The sequence below is a fragment of the Arachis stenosperma genome, chromosome 7 (assembly GCF_014773155.1).
Source record: "Arachis stenosperma cultivar V10309 chromosome 7, arast.V10309.gnm1.PFL2, whole genome shotgun sequence".
NCBI lineage: Eukaryota > Viridiplantae > Streptophyta > Magnoliopsida > Fabales > Fabaceae > Arachis > Arachis stenosperma.
The window spans coordinates 6780239-6797881 of NC_080383.1; the positions used below are offsets into that span (position 1 = coordinate 6780239).

The following is a 17643-nucleotide window of genomic DNA, read 5'->3' on the forward strand; positions in this document are numbered from 1 at the left end:
AAACAGTGCTGCGAATTCAAGCTCTAGTGCCGACCAAGTACAGGATTCAAAGGAGGCGTCCAAGAAAATCGTTAGCTCAATAGATTCTGGGTCCAAGAAAGAAATAAAGAAACCAGTCAACCAAGAAAGAAACAGCCCCAGTGCCGTAAATTCAGGCCCGAGTGCCGATCAAGAATGGGTTTCAAACAAGAATTCCAAGAAAACCGTTAGCTCAGTGTATTCTTCGTCCAAGAAAGAATCAAAGAAACCAGTCAACCAAGAACCCTCTAAATTGCCACAAAATTTCAAGAACTTGATAAGTGATATGGGTGGCAGTAGGATCACCGTGCTTATCGAAAAAACTCTTTATCACTCAGATAATCAGATTTGAATCCGCAACAAAACCGGCTTTCGATACCGTCACGGTAGGTCAAGGACAAGATTTATTGCTTCCCACAGAACTAGAAAGTTTGGACAAGAAAAAGAAAAAAAAGCATGGTAATTTCTTACCGAAAAGATGATAGTTTATAGACCCCCTCAAGGAGAACATCATGGCTCTGATACCATAATAAAATTGTGAAAGAATGAGAAAAATGAAAAAATTTTATTGTTGTGATTTTGTTGTATGGAGAATAATGCTACCTATTTATACTAATTACTAAACTAATTTTGAAATTTTAAAATAAGTTAAAACAACCAGAATATCTAGATGATTATGTTAGAGAAAGATAAGCATAACAAACTTAAAAAAAGATAAGCATGACAAATTTTGTTTCTAGAAGAAAAAGATAAGATAATAAATAAAAATAAAATAAGAATTTAATATGATATCAGAGCCAAACTTTAACCTTAACTTTCTAAAATTTGTGCCCAATTCACGTTCTCTTAATTACTAAAGAAAAGAATGGAAATGCATAGAGCCAAACTACGCGGCCAATGGTTCCAAAGCAGACTACGTTCTTCATCCAGCGGTAGGAACAAACTGAAAGAACCTCTCGTGGATTTTGATGATTATGCAGTTGAGGTGTCATTCTCAAGCAAGAGAAAGGCAGCAAACACATTTGGTTACTGTCTTGAATCTGAGGGTACAAGTCACGGAATGAGAGAATGGGCTAACGAGGAGAATAAGAGGATGATAAATATCAAGAAAATAAAAACATACGGTCTTATTCAAAATAAACAATATGATTTCAACGATAATAAACTTGAAGTTGTTGATATTTTGTTTAACCTCTCTGGAAACTTCCTAGAGATGGTTACTTTAGAGACTTCAAATATTGCTGCGAATTCAAACCCCAGTGCCGACCAGGTACAGGTTTTAAAGGAGGCTTCCAAGAAAACTGTTAGCTCAATGGATTCTGGGTCCAAGAAAGAAATAAAGAAACCAGTCAACCAAGAAAGAAATAGCCCCAGTGCCGTGGATTCAGGCCCGAGTGCCGATCAAGAATGGGTTTCAAACAAGAATTTCAAGAAGACCGTTAGCTCAGTGGATTCTTCGTCCAAGAAAGAATAAAAGAAACCAGTCAACTTAGAACCCTCTGAATTGCCACAACATTTCAAGAACTTGATAAGTGATATGGGTGGCAGCAGGATCGCTGTGCTTATCGAAAAAAAACTCTCCATCACTCAGATTTGAATTCGCAACAAAACCGGCTTTCGATACCGTCACGGTAGGTCAAGAAAAAAATTTATTGCTTCCCACAGAACTAGAAAGTTTAGACGAGAAAAAAAAAAGCATGGTGATTTCTCATCAAAAAGATGATAGTTTATGTATCCCCCTCAAGGGGAATATTGTGGCTCTGATACCATAATAAAATTATGAAAGAATGAGAAAAGATGAAAAAATTTTATTGTTGTGATTTTGTTGTATGGAGAACAATGCTACCTATTTATACTAATTACTAAACTGATTTTGAATTTTAAAATAAGTTAAAACAACCAGAATATCTAGATGATTCTGTAAGAGAAAGATAAGCATAACAAACTTAAAAAAAAAGATAAGCATGACAAATTTTGTTTCTAGAAGAAAAAGATAAGATAATAAATAAAAATAAAATAAGAATTTAATATGGTATCAGAGCCAAACTTTAACCTTAACTTTCTAAAATTTGTGCTCAATTCACGTTCTCCTAATTACTAAAAAAAAAAATGGAAATACATAGAGCCTAGGGGTGCACAGACCCGAACCGGCCCGACGACCCGGCCCGGCCCCGAAGGAATTTGGGCCGCGAAGACCCGGACCCAAAGTGACCCGGGAAAAAAAGTGAAATCAAAAAGGGAAGTGAAGCCGGGACCGGGCCATGGCTCGGGTCACCCGGACCCGGCCCGGTAGCCCGGCCAAATAAACATTACACACACACAAACGCTGAAACGCGTTATTGGGCTAGGGCAACACAGATGAGAGAACACGCATTCACTGCCTCGCCCTCGTGCCTCCTTCAACAGCTCAGCGCCTCAGCCCTCAGCCATTGAGGCTTACCCCCACACCCCAAGTCCCCACTCCGGCACTCCCCACGCCCCACTCCGGCTCTGGCAGTCGCCACTCCCCACGGCGCAGGCTGATCCGGTGACCCTGACCTCATCTTCTCTCCCCACGGCCTACTCCAACTCTCGCAGCACGCAACACGCAGTCGCCGGCTCCTCCCTTTCTCATCTCTTCACAACCCTCCGTGTTTCACCCCAGTCACCGCCGAAGCTCTTCGTTCGATGGACGACAGTGACGACGTACAGTGCTGTCCTGCTTCTCGGCGACGTTGCTCTGCTCTGCTCTCTTCTCCGATTTTCTTTTCAGGTCTTCCGTTCAGGTAAGTAATTAATTTTATTATGTCATTAATATTTTGATTAAGGATTAGAATTTTTGATAAACAGAATTTGTGAATTTTGGTTGTAGGTGTTGATTTTCATTATTAGAACTCTGATTAGGTGTGTGTGGCTGTTGATGTGTGATTGTGTGTTTAGCTTATTTTTTGTAAGGGGTTTGAGAGAAAGGAGAGGTATGAGAAGCTTGAGAATTGGATTCGGCGGCTCGATCTGGCCGGTTTTGTGAGGCTGCCTTTGAGAGACAATGATAAGTTGCATGCTAAGGAGGTTTTGCACAACTATGGACACAAATATATGATTAGAGAAGGCCATGGTTGCTTACTTGTTTGTTGGGGTGATAGACCCCTTTTCTCCATTTCAGCATGGAGTTTTAGAGGATTAAATCTTTCTTTATAAGATGGAAGCAATACCTTATCTCCTTATATATGTAATTATGTATATCATTGTTCATTTGTTATTGATTCCAACTATTTATTACTCTTCTTATTATTAGATTGCTTGTAACTGTAAATGGATGTGGGATAATTTAGTGCAGCACCTAAAATTTCTCATGCAACATATCTAGCATTGTTATTTTTTTTTAATTATTATTTCAAATGGAAACATGTACGTCTATTTCTATTTCTATTATTATTTGACTATTTGTTTGCTGTATTGGAATTTGAAGTGTAAAAAATTAAGTCTCACATTAGTCAAACTTAGTCTAAGTGAAGAGTATATATTGAATGAGTAGACATAGTTTCCATGTAAAGTGGATTCATAGTACATTTTCCTTGTTCTTATGGATTTAATTAGAATTAGAAATTTGAGGTTTTTCCCCATTGATTCTTTCATAATCTTACAAATCTCTGTATAAAACTTGCATTGGGGTGTAAAACTTGCATTGGGTATTCCGGTTTCAACTGTTGCTTCTGAATCATGCTTCAGCACCGGTGGACGTGTGCTTGATGTCTTTCGTAGCTCTTTGTCACCATTAATGGCTGAAGCTTTGATATACACTCAAAGTTGGTTGTGCCCTTCTAAACAAGACGTTGGAGATCAAGAGTTTGATCAATTTGATAACAGTCAGAAGATTGTTGAAGGTACATTTATGATATCTTTATTATTTGTGACTTATTTATTTCAAGTAATAATCATTTATATGAAAAATGAGTTATTTTATATCTTTTGTAGGTTTCACTAATGCATCCACATCACAAGGAACAAGTTGACAACATTAATGGCTATTGATAGAGGATGATTATTCTTATGTATTGTAAACCTTAACATGTTATTTGTATTGACTTAAATATTATTGTGTTATTTGTATTGACTTTAGACTAATGCATATTATTATGTTATTTGTATTGACTTAAATATTTAGTGTTATTAGACAATATTAGTATTGGACTATTGATTGTGATGATGCTTTGGTATTGATTGTGATTATGTTTTAATTTTGAAGAAGGTTTGGTTATGGCCCGGTTTTCACCCGGTTTAATTGTGGCCCGAAAGACTGTTGGTTTCATCGGATCTAAGGTCGGGTCCGGGTCTAATAAATAGACCCGGTCTATATTTCGGGCCGAGTCTGGGTCACCTAAAACCCGGCTTCACCCAGCCCATGTGCACCTCTAATAGAGCCAAACTATGTGGCTAATGGTTCCAAAGTAGACTACGTTCTTCATCTAGTGGCAAGAACAAACTGAAAGAACCTCTCGTGGATTCTGATGACTCTGCAGTTGAGGTGTCATTCTCCAGTAAGAAAAAGGCAATAAACCCATTTGGTTACTGACTTGAATCTGAGGGTACAAGTCACGGAATGAGAGAAGGGACTAACGAGGAGGATAAGAGGATGATAAATATCAAGAAAATAAAAACAGACGATCTTATTCAAAATAAACATTATGATTTCAATGATGATAAACTTGAAGTTGTTGATATTTTGTTTAACCTCCCCAGAAACATCTTAGAGATGGTTAATTTAGAGACTTCAAATAGTGCTGCGAATTCAAGCCCCAGTGCCGACCAAGTACAGGTTTTAAAGGAGGCTTCCAGGAAAACCGTTAGCTCAATGGATTTTGGGTCCAAGAAAAAATAAAAAAATCAGTCAACAAAGAAAGAAACAACCCCAGTTCCGTAAATTCAGGCCCGAGTGCCGATCAAGAATGGGTTTCAAACAAGAATTCCAAGAAGACCGTCAGCTCAGTGGATTCTCGGTCCAAGAAAGAATCAAAGAAACCAGTCAACCAAGAACCCTCTGAATTGCCACAAAATTTCAAGAACTTGATAAGTGATATGGGTGGCAACAGGATCACTCTGCTTATCCAAAAAATTCTCTATCACTCCGATTTGAATCCGTAACAAAATTGGCTTTCGATACCGTCACAGTAGGTCAAGGACAAAGATTTCTTACTTCCCACAGAACTAGAAAGTTTGGACGAGAAAAAGGGAATAAAAAAAAAGCATGGTGATTTCTCACCGAAAATATGATAGCTTATGTATCCTCCTCAAAGAGGATAACATAGCTCTGATACCATAATAAAATTATGAAAGAATGAGAAAATACGAAGAAATTTTATTGTTGTGATTTTGTTGTATGGAGAATAATGCTACCTATTTATACTAATTACTAAACTGATTTTGAATTTTAAAATAAGCTAAAATAACCAGAATATTTAGATGATTCTATTAAAGAAAGATAAGCTATTAAGCATAACAAACTTAAAAAAAAAAGATAAGCATGACAAATTTTGTTTCTAGAAGAAATAGATAAGATAATAAATAAAAATAAAATAAGAATGTATCAGAGCCAAACTTTAACGTTAACTTTCCAAAACTTGTGCCCAATTCACGTTCTCTTCATTACTAAAGAAAAAGAATGAAAATGCATAGAGCCAAACTACGCGGTCAATGGTTCCAAAGTAGACTACGTTCTTCATCCATCAGCAAGAACAAACTGAAAAAACCTCTCGTGGATTCTGATAATTCTACAATTGAGATGCCATTCTCAAGCAAGAGAAAGGCAGCAAACGCGTTTGGTTACTGTCTTGAATCTGAGGGTACAAGTCATAGAATGAGAGAATGGTACAAAAACAAACTGTCTTATTCAAAATAAACAGTATGATTTCAACGATAATGAACTTGAAGTTGTTGATATTCTGTTTAACCTCCCAGAAACTTTGTAGAGATGATTAATTTACAGACTTCAAACTGTGCTGCGAATTCAAGCCCCAGCGCCGACCAAGTACAGGTTTCAAAGGAGGCTTTCGAAAAAACTGTTAGCTCAATGGATTCTGGGTCCAAGAACGAAATAAAGAAACTAGTTAACCAAGAAAGAAACAGCCTCAGTGCCGTGAATTCAGGCCTGAGTGCCGATCAAGAATGGGTTTCAAACAAGAATTCCAAGAAGATCGTTAGCTCAGTGGATTCTCGGTCCATGAAAGAATCAAAGAAACCAGTCAACCAAGAACCCTCTGAATTGTCACAAAATTTTAAGATCTGGATAAGTGATATGGGTGGCAGCAGAATCACTCTGCTTATCGAAAAAACTCTCTATCACTCGAATTTGAATCCGCAACAAAATCGACTTTCGATACTGACACAGTTGGTCAAGGATAAGGATTTCTTACTTCCCATAGAACTAGAAAGTCTAAATGAGAAAAAGGGAATAAAAGTAAAATTGATCCAACCGTCGCTAAAAATTACTAGTTGACTTTGATTAAGTGGTTCATGCCCAAGGACCAGAGTCACAGAAAGTAAGCACTTCCTATATTCTGAGGTCAAATTGAGCCAAAGTTGCAAAGGCTAGCAAATTAGAAAATGACGATGTTATTCAAGTTTGATCATTCCGAATTGACAAAAAATTATGCATGACAATTGTTAAGCTTTAATTTATTATTTAATTTTATTTTTCTTTAATCATTTTTAGCCTAATTTGCTAATTGCGAGAACTATGTCAATAGATTCCTAATGAACTTCGTTAGTTTTTTCTTCTTTTTGGCTGAAATTATTGATAAAATTATCTTTATTACAGTTGAAAAAATCAATTACATGTTTTTATGTTTTTTTTAAAGAAAAAAATAAAAATAAAAAAAATAAAAATTTAATAAAATGCAACGAGGTTAAATTATTCAAATATCTATCTATCTATCTATCTATCTATCTATCTATCTATCTATCTATCTATCTATTTATTATATAAAAATTGATATATAAATTTTTTTATATTGTATTTAGTAATTTAACCCATATTTCTCTTTCTAACGACATATGTTAGTAATTTTACTTACTTGATAAAATTTAAAAATAATCAATCATCTTTTAGTAAAAAAATTTTAAAAAATTAAAATTTTTTTATTTATTATTATTTCATTAAAACATAAAGTACTAATTAAATACAATAAATATACATTAAAAGTGTTATAATAATTATTATTATAAAAATGTTCAGTTACAGATATTAAAATTTTACAATTTATACATGTTAATACTCTCACTACTACATTATTTTGATCTACTTATGCATGTTACATGAGATTTTATTACTATTTATTTTTTAATCTTTCATACCAATTAGCAAAAACTCCTTCAAGTAAGTTTAAATCTGTCACATTTTCTTACTAAATACATTCAAATATATCATAATTATAAAATTAATTTATAATTTATATTTATATTGATATTTTTTGTATTTTTCATTCTCATTTATTTTTCAAAATTCAAGTAAGTTTAAATTTGGCACATCTCTTACTAGGTATATTTAAATATATCATGATTATAAAATTAATTTATATTTTTGATATTTTTCATTCTTATTTATTTTTAAATTTTTTTTACTTATTTGTAACCTAAAGAACACCATATGAAAAGACAAATTATGACAACTAAAATAAATATAAAAATAAAAGTAACAATTAAATTTAATTAAATAATTATATAAAATTTTATATAAATTATTAAATAAATATTTTGTAAAATATTTTTAATATATAATAATTTAAATTTAATATTAATTTATATAATAATTAAAGATGGTGAGTGTCAATCCCCGGTTGAGAAGAGATTGGTAGATTTTCTTCTTCATTAATATCATCATAATATGACATAATACAATTTTTTTTTTTTGTGCATGTTCCAAAATGCATCAATGTTCGGGCCACCCTTATCAATTAGCACCCCAAGAGAACTGAAGTTGTTTAATTGTCTTCATTGTCACGGACTCACGGTAAAGATATAGACATTTTTTGAAATTCTCAGTGTATTCTCTAATAACATATCAATTACTATGGATCAGTTTTATACTTTTATTTAAAATTTATTGTTGGATCCGAGAATAGATTTTTATATAAAAAAAATAAAATTCGAAATTCTACTACTTACTTCAACAAATTAATAAACTAATAACTAAATTAACCTAAATTGGTTAAATATATAAATATTTATTTAGTTCGAAAAGAAAATCAAATCCGTACTACACACTACAAATTATGCAAAGTGCTCATCTCAATTGACAAATGCACATATATCAGTACTACACATTTTCTTATCCTTATTTTTAAAAATCCAAATTAATAAGAAAAGCCTTTTAATTTTGATGTATTAATAATCATTTGATCATTTTTTATAATTATTCAAAGAGTTTAATTTTAATAAATTAATAATTTAAAATATTTTATATAATGGTTGAATTAATTTTATTCTTTTATATGATTATGAATGTATCTATTTCTTTAACCCAATACACATATAAAATATTTTTATATTAATTGCATATAAAAAATAGATATTTATCTAAATAATCAGTATTAAAAATAATTATTAAAGTTTTGCGAACATCAAGACTGTGTTTGTTTACAGGATTTAGTAGATAAGATATAGACAAAAATATTATATCCAAAGATACTAAATTAATATATTTTATATCTTTTTTAATAAAAAAACACACAAAGACACAATTTATTTTTTATCTTTTTTATTATTTTTATCAATTTTTTATAATTATATATTTTTAATATTATATTTTTTCTTTCAAATTTTTCGTATAAAAAATAAATAAAAATTTTATAATTTATCATCAAATAAAATATAAAATATTAATTTTTATATATCTATTTTTTAAGACTTATTTTCAGTATTTTATTTTATTTTATCTTACTTGGCAAAACACAATCCAATAGACAACCCTAAACTGTTTAGATTATTGAATGAAAAGTAATTTTCCTTTTTATAATTTTGAAAGCCATTTTTTTCTTTTCCAGATCCATTGGCTCCACATACCCGAAATCTCGCCGACCTCTCAAATCGTCAGAAAAGATTTAAGACTTTACATAATAAATTACTAATGAGATATGTTCCCATACACGTGTCAATTATATACCATTTTTTTAATTTAGAAGCGATTTATATTTAATTACATTACTTTGTCTTAAAATATAATTTTAATTAAAAAAATAAGTAATTAGTTATTGGATTATATATTTATTAATGTATAAGTTTTTTAATAAATTTAATTACTAAATAATATATAAAAATTATTTAATAATACAAATAAAATCATATTTTTCTATCTTTTTTTAAAGGATTTTTTATTTTTATAAATTAAATAAATATAATAATTATTAAAATAAATAATTTTAAAAATATTTATCGAAATAAATATCCCTCTCTTATTTCTATCTGTTTTTCTCCTCTTCTCTTTGTCTCTTTTTTTTTTGTGTTTTTGTTCTTGTTTTTTCCCTCTGAAATTTAGATATAAATCTAGGTTCATCTAAAATAATTTTTTTGTGGTATATTGATTTTTTTTTTATAAATATTTTGAATATGGTATTACAGATCTAAGACAAAGATATAAGAACAAAAACTTTTCATCCCAAAATATATTTTTATATTTGAAAAATTTTTAGAGTTATTTGGAGAAGAAAGAATAAATTTTTGTATTGCAGTATTTTTTGTATAAAATTTAAAATAAAAGAAATTGTGATTTGTTTTTATTTTTATCTTATAAATTCTTTTTTAATCAAATTCTGCGTTTTTTCAAATCATAATTATTTTTTGTGTTCATTGGCAAGGCAACAGAATATGAAAAATATTAAAAATTCTAACTCATTCTTTTGGATCTTTTATTTTTTGATATTTTTTTAAAATAATATATATTTAAATATTAAAAAAATAAATTAAGACTTTTAATTATAATTCATAAAATATTATTAATTCTCTCTGTAAAAATATTGTATACTAACAAATATAAATCAATAATCAATAATAATTAATAACAATAGGTTGTATTCTAATGCAGACAACCATAATGTTTGTTGAATATTCCAATTTTTTCAAAACAAACAAAAAAACGTTAAAGCATGGAAGTTCAAAAAAAGAAAAGAAAGAAAAAAGTGTTATAGCATGTGCATATATTTTTATGAATATCTCTAAGCTTAGATTCAAAAAATGCTGCCGGAACCAGACATTGTTCACTGATAATTAAGAAAGTAGTTCCCACTCTTTCTCTCTCTACACAACACTCATTGCACGCTTCACACTCACAAATCTAGCTCATTATCTTCCTCTCTGGATTCCAATCAAGTTAAGTGTCTAAGCTAAGCTACTTCAAGTTCAAGTTCAAGTTCTGTATCTAATCTGAGTAACAGCATTCTTTAATGCCTACACTATGCTCCATTTCCTCCCCGAGTAACATGTTTTTTTTTTCCACCTTGCCTTTTCGTTTGTTTGGTTTGTTCTTGATATGTTCATTAAATGTGATTCACATGTTTCTTATTTTGCAAAAATTCATGTAACTGTGGCTTTTTTTCAGACAGTAGACAGAATAGAATCCCTTTAGGCCATTCTACTGTCTAATCTAAGTGTTGAAAATGTTTTTCCTTTTTTCTTTTCTTTTATTTTTTTCCTTCTTCAATTTTTTTTTACTGTGTTTTGTGCTATGCAGAAATCATAAAAGGTTCAGGTGTTAAAATGGGAAGATCTTCAATACCCATTGTGGGTATTACTATTCTGCTACTGTGTTGCTGCTTGGTTTCATTTTCAGAAGCAGAATATTTGAAGTATAAGGACCCAAAACAGCCATTGAACGTTAGAATCAAAGACTTGCTCAAAAGAATGACATTAGAGGAGAAGATAGGCCAAATGGTACAGATTGAGAGAGCTGTTGCAACCCCCGATGTTATGAAGAACTACTTCATTGGTTAGCATCCAAATTTCTACTAAAAGATCAGTGCTTTTTTGTTTTAATGGCATACCCTTTTGGCCTTTCCAGCTATAGATCACTGGAAAACAAATAGTTGGCAACTATAGATTAAAAAGTTAACTACTTTTGAAAAAAGTTTGTAGTTTTTTAATAGTGGGAAAGAAAAAAAAGAGTGAGCCTGTTACATCCAAATAGCAAAGTTGATCTGATAATTGGTTTTGGCAGGGAGTGTACTGAGTGGAGGAGGGAGTGTTCCGGCACCAAAAGCATCTCCTGAGGCTTGGGTCCAATTGGTGAATCAGCTCCAAAGTGGATCTTTGTCGACACGCCTTGGGATTCCGATGATTTATGGCATAGATGCAGTTCATGGCCACAACAATGTCTACAAAGCAACAATCTTCCCACACAATGTTGGGCTTGGAGCTACCAGGCAAGTTCAGAATATCCTTAAATAGATTCTCATTCAAGCTGCCATAAATTAAACTCTACCAAGGAAACTGAAATTGGTATAACACATGAATTCAATAAGAATTCGTTGCATTAAGATTATTCCTTAGTGGTTATGGATTTTTTTAGATGAGTTATTCTTTCTATCTTATGTGTTAGCACTAAGTAGCTGCTAGACTGAATAAAAATAGCCATAATTACAATGAATTTATACTGTATGGTTTAGGGATCCTCTGCTGTTAAAGAAGATTGGAGATGCTACTGCTCTTGAAGTTAGAGCTACTGGAATTCAGTATGTTTTCGCGCCATGTATTGCGGTAATTAATTAAGCAGCATTGTAATTCTATGTTTCCAATTACATAAAACATTTGATCAAGTGTCCTACTATGTTGATGATTATTTGTCTACAGGTTTGCAGAGATCCGAGGTGGGGACGATGCTACGAAAGCTACAGTGAGGATCCTCAGGTTGTTAGGACAATGACAGAAATTATTCCTGGTTTGCAAGGAGACATTGTTGGAAATAAATTAAAGGGTGTACCCTTTGTTGCTGGAAAGTAAGATCTTGATTCCTGGTTTAAAATTGTGCTTGAAAATTAAAATAAATATCAGTATGAATCAGTGTATAATTTGATCCTGCTTAATGAATTGATATTGCAGGAACAAGGTTGCAGCTTGTGCCAAGCATTATGTTGGGGATGGAGGCACAAACAAGGGAATCAATGAGAACAACACAGTGATAAGTTACAATGGATTGCTTAGCATTCATATGCCTGCATATCTCGACGCAATCGCCAAAGGTGTTTCGACAGTGATGGTTTCCTACTCTAGCTGGAATGGCAAGAAGATGCATGCTAACCATTTTCTAGTCACTGATTACCTCAAGAACAAATTGAAGTTCAAGGTAAGTATAAAATTTTGTTCAATTAGTTCTCCAATAAAACAATTAAAATGTATGCTTAATTTCATGTGCAATTTTGGTATCTTTTCAGGGTTTTGTCATATCAGATTGGATGGGAATTGATAGGATTACTTCTCCTCCTGGTGCTAACTATTCATACTCAGTTCAAGCTGGTGTTAGTGCTGGAATTGATATGGTAAATATATATGATGCTTTCTGAATATGAAATTTTAACATTATTGTTTTTATGCTTATTTAGCATATACATTATTATGTAGATTATGGTTCCCTACAACTTCACCATATTCATTGATGACCTGACCTATCAAGTGAAGAACAAAATCATTCCAATGAGTAGGATTGATGATGCTGTGAGCAGAATCCTAAGAGTAAAATTTGTTATGGGGCTATTTGAGAATCCACTAGCTGATCAAAGCCTGGTGAACCAACTTGGTAGTAAGGTACATTTTCTTCGAGTTAACTCACAAACTCGCATAAGTTTATTAGTTTAATTTCCCGAATTGAGTCTACAGTTTTCCAAGTTGAGTTTTACAATTCCAGTTTGGCTAAGCTCTACTAGTTCAGGTGAACTCTGAGTTTGATTACCTTGCAGATCATTTAAAGTGGGAAGAGGCCATTCATTGATCTAAGTATTGTGTCTTGAACAGGAACACAGAGAGTTAGCAAGGGAAGCTGTAAGGAAATCACTTGTGCTGCTAAAGAATGGTAAATCTGCTGAGACACCATTGCTTCCCCTTCCCAAGAAAACTGCAAAAATATTGGTGGCCGGAAGCCATGCTGACAACTTGGGCTATCAGTGTGGAGGATGGACAATAACATGGCAAGGTCTTGGTGGCAATGATCTCACAGTTGGTAAGTCCACTTTGTTTGTTAAATGTTAAGTTTGGTCTCTTGTTCTAGAATAACACCGGAAGCTTCCACTCTAAGGCGACTGCGTGCGCAGGCGTATACTGTTACATTCAAGTCCTTGTAACTCTTAAGTCTTTACCAATTCAATATTTACATTAGTTATATTATTTGGATGTTGTAAAAACTGAACCATAGAAAACTTACATGGATCTACATGCAGATTGAATAATATCCATGCATATAGCTAGATATTTGTTCATGTTTTCCTTTTGGAAGATATCTACAAAATCTTTGATAAATTTTCCATTTTTCCCAACAGGTACAACAATCCTCAATGCTGTGAAACAAACAGTTGATCCTGCTACTGAAGTTGTCTTCAATGAAAACCCTGACTCAAACTTTGTCAAGTCCAACAAGTTCTCATACGCCATAGTGGTTGTAGGCGAACCCCCTTATGCAGAAACGTACGGCGACAGTTTGAACCTGACCATAGCCGAGCCAGGTCCAAGCACAATAACCAATGTATGCAGTTACATCCGGTGTGTGGTGGTTCTCGTCACCGGCCGTCCAGTTGTGGTTCAGCCGTATCTGTCAAAGATAGATGCACTTGTGGCCGCTTGGCTTCCGGGAACTGAAGGCCAAGGTGTTGCTGACACTCTCTTTGGTGACTATGGATTCAGTGGCAAGCTTGCAAGAACATGGTTCAAGAGTGTTGACCAACTTCCTATGAATGTTGGTGATAAACATTATGATCCTCTATTTTCATTTGGTTTTGGTTTGACCACAAACTCTACTAAGTACTGAAATGCGAGTCTTGTATGAGAAAATTTCTCTAGGAACACCGGGTTATCATTAACTTGGCATTTATCATTAATGATTGAATGTCTCAAACTTAATTTTATGATATTAATAATAGAAAAACTTTTGATTCCTTGACATTCTTCTTATATCTTTCTTTTTTCTTCTTGGATAGAAAGTGCCTCATAGTATAGTAAAACATAGGATGGCAATGGATAACGTAGGGTAGAATTTAAATCCAACCTAATTTTTTCGTGAGTCAAGAACAATCTAATCTTAATTCTACTCGCGGATATCCAACTCTATCTGCAAATTTTCATAAATATGCAATATTATTATATAATCTAATATGCATGCAAATTAAAAAATCAATACAAACAACATAATTATTTCACAAACACAATCGTCCCATAAATAACATAACCATCAAATGTTCAATTCTACATAAAAATCTTTGCTTAAATTAATAATACAAATAGAAATAAAATATTATAATACAAATATTGTATTTATATATCACTAAAATAAAATTGATTTTTATATAAACAAAAGTATTAAATCATCAATTGATGATCTTAGCTCAATAGTAAAGACTTTTTGCATTAAGTGAGATATCATTAATTCAACACCTACCTATAACATATTTTTATAACATACATATATAGGGTGTAAATTGGTCAAGTTGAGTTGAAACTCAATTTGCACCCTACCCAACCCGCGCTTAAACCCGTTCCGCAGTCAACCCTACCCAATGGATCGGGGTGACAACCCTACTCGACCGGGTTGGGTAGGATTGGGTACCCGAGAGTAGGGTGCATGTTGCCACCCCTAGTAAGACGAGACATTTTGTTTTCTAAATTAAAAAACTAAACAAAAATAAAACTGTTCCTGATCTTAAGGAACAAACAAAACACCTCAACTATGAGAAACTTGGTTATTAAGGTTACATATTATTGACACTGAAACAAGCAAGCGGGAGATGAATAAAGATATGAAGGTAAGAGTATATAGGAAAGTTCAAGAGCAAAAGGAATACAACTTCCACAGTAACTTGTAGCGTACTAAGCCGAAAATCCTCAAAAGATCCTATGATTCTCATAGATACTAGCTCTAACAGTTTGCTGAAATGCCAAATTCCTCTAGATAGACACCTTTCTTGGAGGAATTACCACATTCTTGTTTCCTGGGAATGCATTTTTCGATATATCTACCAGTGCCTTGAAGCTGTATGGCTCATGCATGGACAATTCTGACAGAACCTTTCTGTTGAGTTGGATATTCTCCTTCATCAGACCATGCATGAAGTTTCCATAATTGACCTGGAAAATTAAAACAAGGGTTTGATAAAGGAAAGTAACGGAGATTAGACAGTTTACCTAATATTCAGAACATTAGGTGTTGGAAATGGATCATATCTATCCTCACTTGACAACAGATAATAATTTTGTTCTTTTGGTTTGAGAATCTTCATACTGGCTGTGACACTAAACTCCGGGTATTCCCACACCAAATACTTTCGTGCAAACATGGATTAAACAAATATTTACAAAATGGTTCGCAATCATAACAATTCCATTACCAAGGGTTTGATTCAATGACTAAAGTTTAATGATAACATTATCAGCCGCATACCATATTTCATTCTCAAGTATTGAAGACCAAAAGATATAAAATCATCTGCATATTATTAAATATTAATTGTTAAGAGAATAAAATGAATAGTACACATACACCATGAAGGCGGGTTCCAGCATTAATCCTTTGTATCCAAAGGGATCTCATGTCACGCTTTTTGTTGCGGCGATCTCTATACGAATATTGCAAGGCCTTCTCCACCCTCTCCCTTGCTATCCTTATGCAGTTCTTGGCTCTCCCCCTGAAGCCCTTTGCAAGCTTGAATATCTTATCTTTATTCATTTTCTTCTCTCGTTCTCGTCACTCTACAAACACAATTTCATCATCCAAAAATAAATAAATAAAAAATCTCAATTTCCAAACTGAGGATGAAAATTGAAAACTTTATTAACATGTAGACTTCAATTTATAATATATGCCTACATTGCAGGTGTTAACACATATATCCAATCAAGTATTGCTACAATATCGTAATATTTTTACTCAACAACTCACTGTCTAGAAGATTTACAAATGAAAACATGTGGTAGGAGCCAATGCATCAAACTTAAGCTCCAACATTTATATGAAATGCCACCCAATTTTTTAAGGAATAATCAACTCATAATTAAGAACCCTGTGTTACTGATACAATGTGTTACTCTGGAGTGGCCAAGTACCGTTATATGAAAAATCCGAACTTTAACCAAATGCCTAGAACACAAAACTAGCTAACATACAAATAATTCCCACAAAAAAAGATGTCAGGCATTTTGTCAAACACATAAAAGGCACTCACTCAGCTTACAGAAACCACTAGTCACAGTCATGGGCCAATGCAAAGCTAGCTATATACACTTCATACCAAAAACGGATCCAAAAAATTTTGATAGTAGAGACAAAATATACATAATATGATAATAATTTTTACAATTGTACTATATTATTGTACAATATCCTTCCTAATTCAATTATAAGTCAATACACACAAACATAAGTCATTCAAATTAATTTCCAGAAGCAACAAAAAACAATATCTTAATTCAATACACAAACAATTTAACAAACAGATCAGTGACACCAAATTAGCAATTATATCATGAGAACAATATCCTAATTCAATCAAAATTCACATTTCACAATTAACAAACCAACTATATCAAAATCAATCATGAGATAAAATTAGCAATTATAGGATAACATTAACAAACCAATCATGAGCCAACTATGTCGAAAATCACAATTCACAAAATCATTGTCAATATCAGATTCTTATTACTAAATAATATAAAATCAACTTTTACTAAACAAAATGTCAAATCCAAGCAACAAAGCAAGTAGATCAGTGAATGTACCAAGACTCCAGGAGGCAGCAGCCAGCAGCGGTGTGGTGCCCAGCAGGCAGCAGGGACGAACAGACTCGAGAGGCTGAAGACTGAAGAGTTGCGGTGCCTGAAGCGGCTTGAAACTGGAGAGGCGAGACTCGTCAGACGATGACGGAGTGGCGTCGGCGAAGTGGAACGCAGAACAGACGCGGTGAATGGAGCAGCGATGGGGGAGAACGCAGCAGCGCCGCAGCTACGTCGGCGGCAGTGACGCCGGGGGCTGTGACTCTGGAGTTTGGAGCAGAGAGAGAAAATTGAAAAAGGGGAGAAAGGTTAGGGATTGGGGAAGTTGGGGAAATTAGAGTAAATAGATGGTGTAATTTATTTTGATTTCTCATTTTTTATATTTTTATTAATTTTTCAGTTTAAAATTTACTATTAAAATAAGTTGATAAAATCATCATTTTTAATTTAAAATTAATTTAACGTAATAGTTTAATATATTATTAAAATTAAGGTTAATAAAATAATTTGGATAATAATTTATTAGAATAAAATCAAAATTAATATTATTATGAGAATAATTAACTATTATTGTTAAAAGATAAAAATTAGTCTGCTCGCCAATGAATAAATAAATTCATTTGTACTTTATACAAATGAATATGAAAAATATAATAGGCCAAGAAGTTAGATTTTGGTGCGAGAGTAAAC

At 32.7% G+C, this 17643-nt stretch overlaps 2 protein-coding genes across 4 annotated transcripts; one reads left to right on the plus strand and one right to left on the minus strand.

Moving 5' to 3' along the window:
• The first annotated feature begins 10184 nt into the window (after positions 1-10184).
• On the plus strand, positions 10185-14128 carry LOC130940382 (uncharacterized). 3 transcript variants are annotated; one of them, XM_057868496.1, is made up of 10 exons: positions 10185-10356; positions 10718-10972; positions 11201-11405; positions 11649-11739; positions 11833-11978; positions 12082-12325; positions 12414-12518; positions 12601-12783; positions 12991-13195; positions 13512-14128. In XM_057868496.1, exons 2-10 carry the CDS (start codon positions 10744-10746, stop codon positions 13994-13996), a joined length of 1893 nt encoding a protein of 630 aa, XP_057724479.1. In that variant the 5' UTR covers positions 10185-10356; positions 10718-10743; the 3' UTR covers positions 13997-14128. The 3 variants fall into 3 exon arrangements, with proteins under 3 accessions (XP_057724479.1, XP_057724480.1, XP_057724478.1); XM_057868497.1 differs by having other exon boundaries at positions 10211-10396; XM_057868495.1 differs by lacking the exon at positions 10185-10356 and adding an exon at positions 10397-10461.
• A 735-nt stretch (positions 14129-14863) lies between these two features.
• LOC130940653 (uncharacterized) lies at positions 14864-17282 on the minus strand. Its single transcript, XM_057868858.1, has 3 exons — positions 16960-17282; positions 15722-15930; positions 14864-15309 (listed from the first exon to the last, which is right to left on the minus strand). Exons 2-3 carry the CDS (start codon positions 15905-15907, stop codon positions 15130-15132), a joined length of 366 nt encoding a protein of 121 aa, XP_057724841.1. The 5' UTR covers positions 15908-15930; positions 16960-17282; the 3' UTR covers positions 14864-15129.
• Positions 17283-17643: the final 361 nt, after the last annotated feature.

Coding starts and splice junctions, on each gene's coding strand:
- LOC130940653 (XM_057868858.1), bottom strand. CDS start 15,907: ATGAATAAAGATAAGATATTCAAGCTTGCAAAGGGCTTCAGGGGGAGA. Junction 15,310..15,721: donor CTGGAACCCGCCTTCATGGT/GTATGTGTACTA, acceptor TTAATTTTCCAG/GTCAATTATGGAAACTTCAT.
- LOC130940382 (XM_057868495.1), top strand. CDS start 10,431: ATGCCTACACTATGCTCCATTTCCTCCCCGA. Junction 11,406..11,648: donor GTTGGGCTTGGAGCTACCAG/GCAAGTTCAGAA, acceptor TGTATGGTTTAG/GGATCCTCTGCTGTTAAAGA. Junction 12,784..12,990: donor TGAACCAACTTGGTAGTAAG/GTACATTTTCTT, acceptor TGTCTTGAACAG/GAACACAGAGAGTTAGCAAG.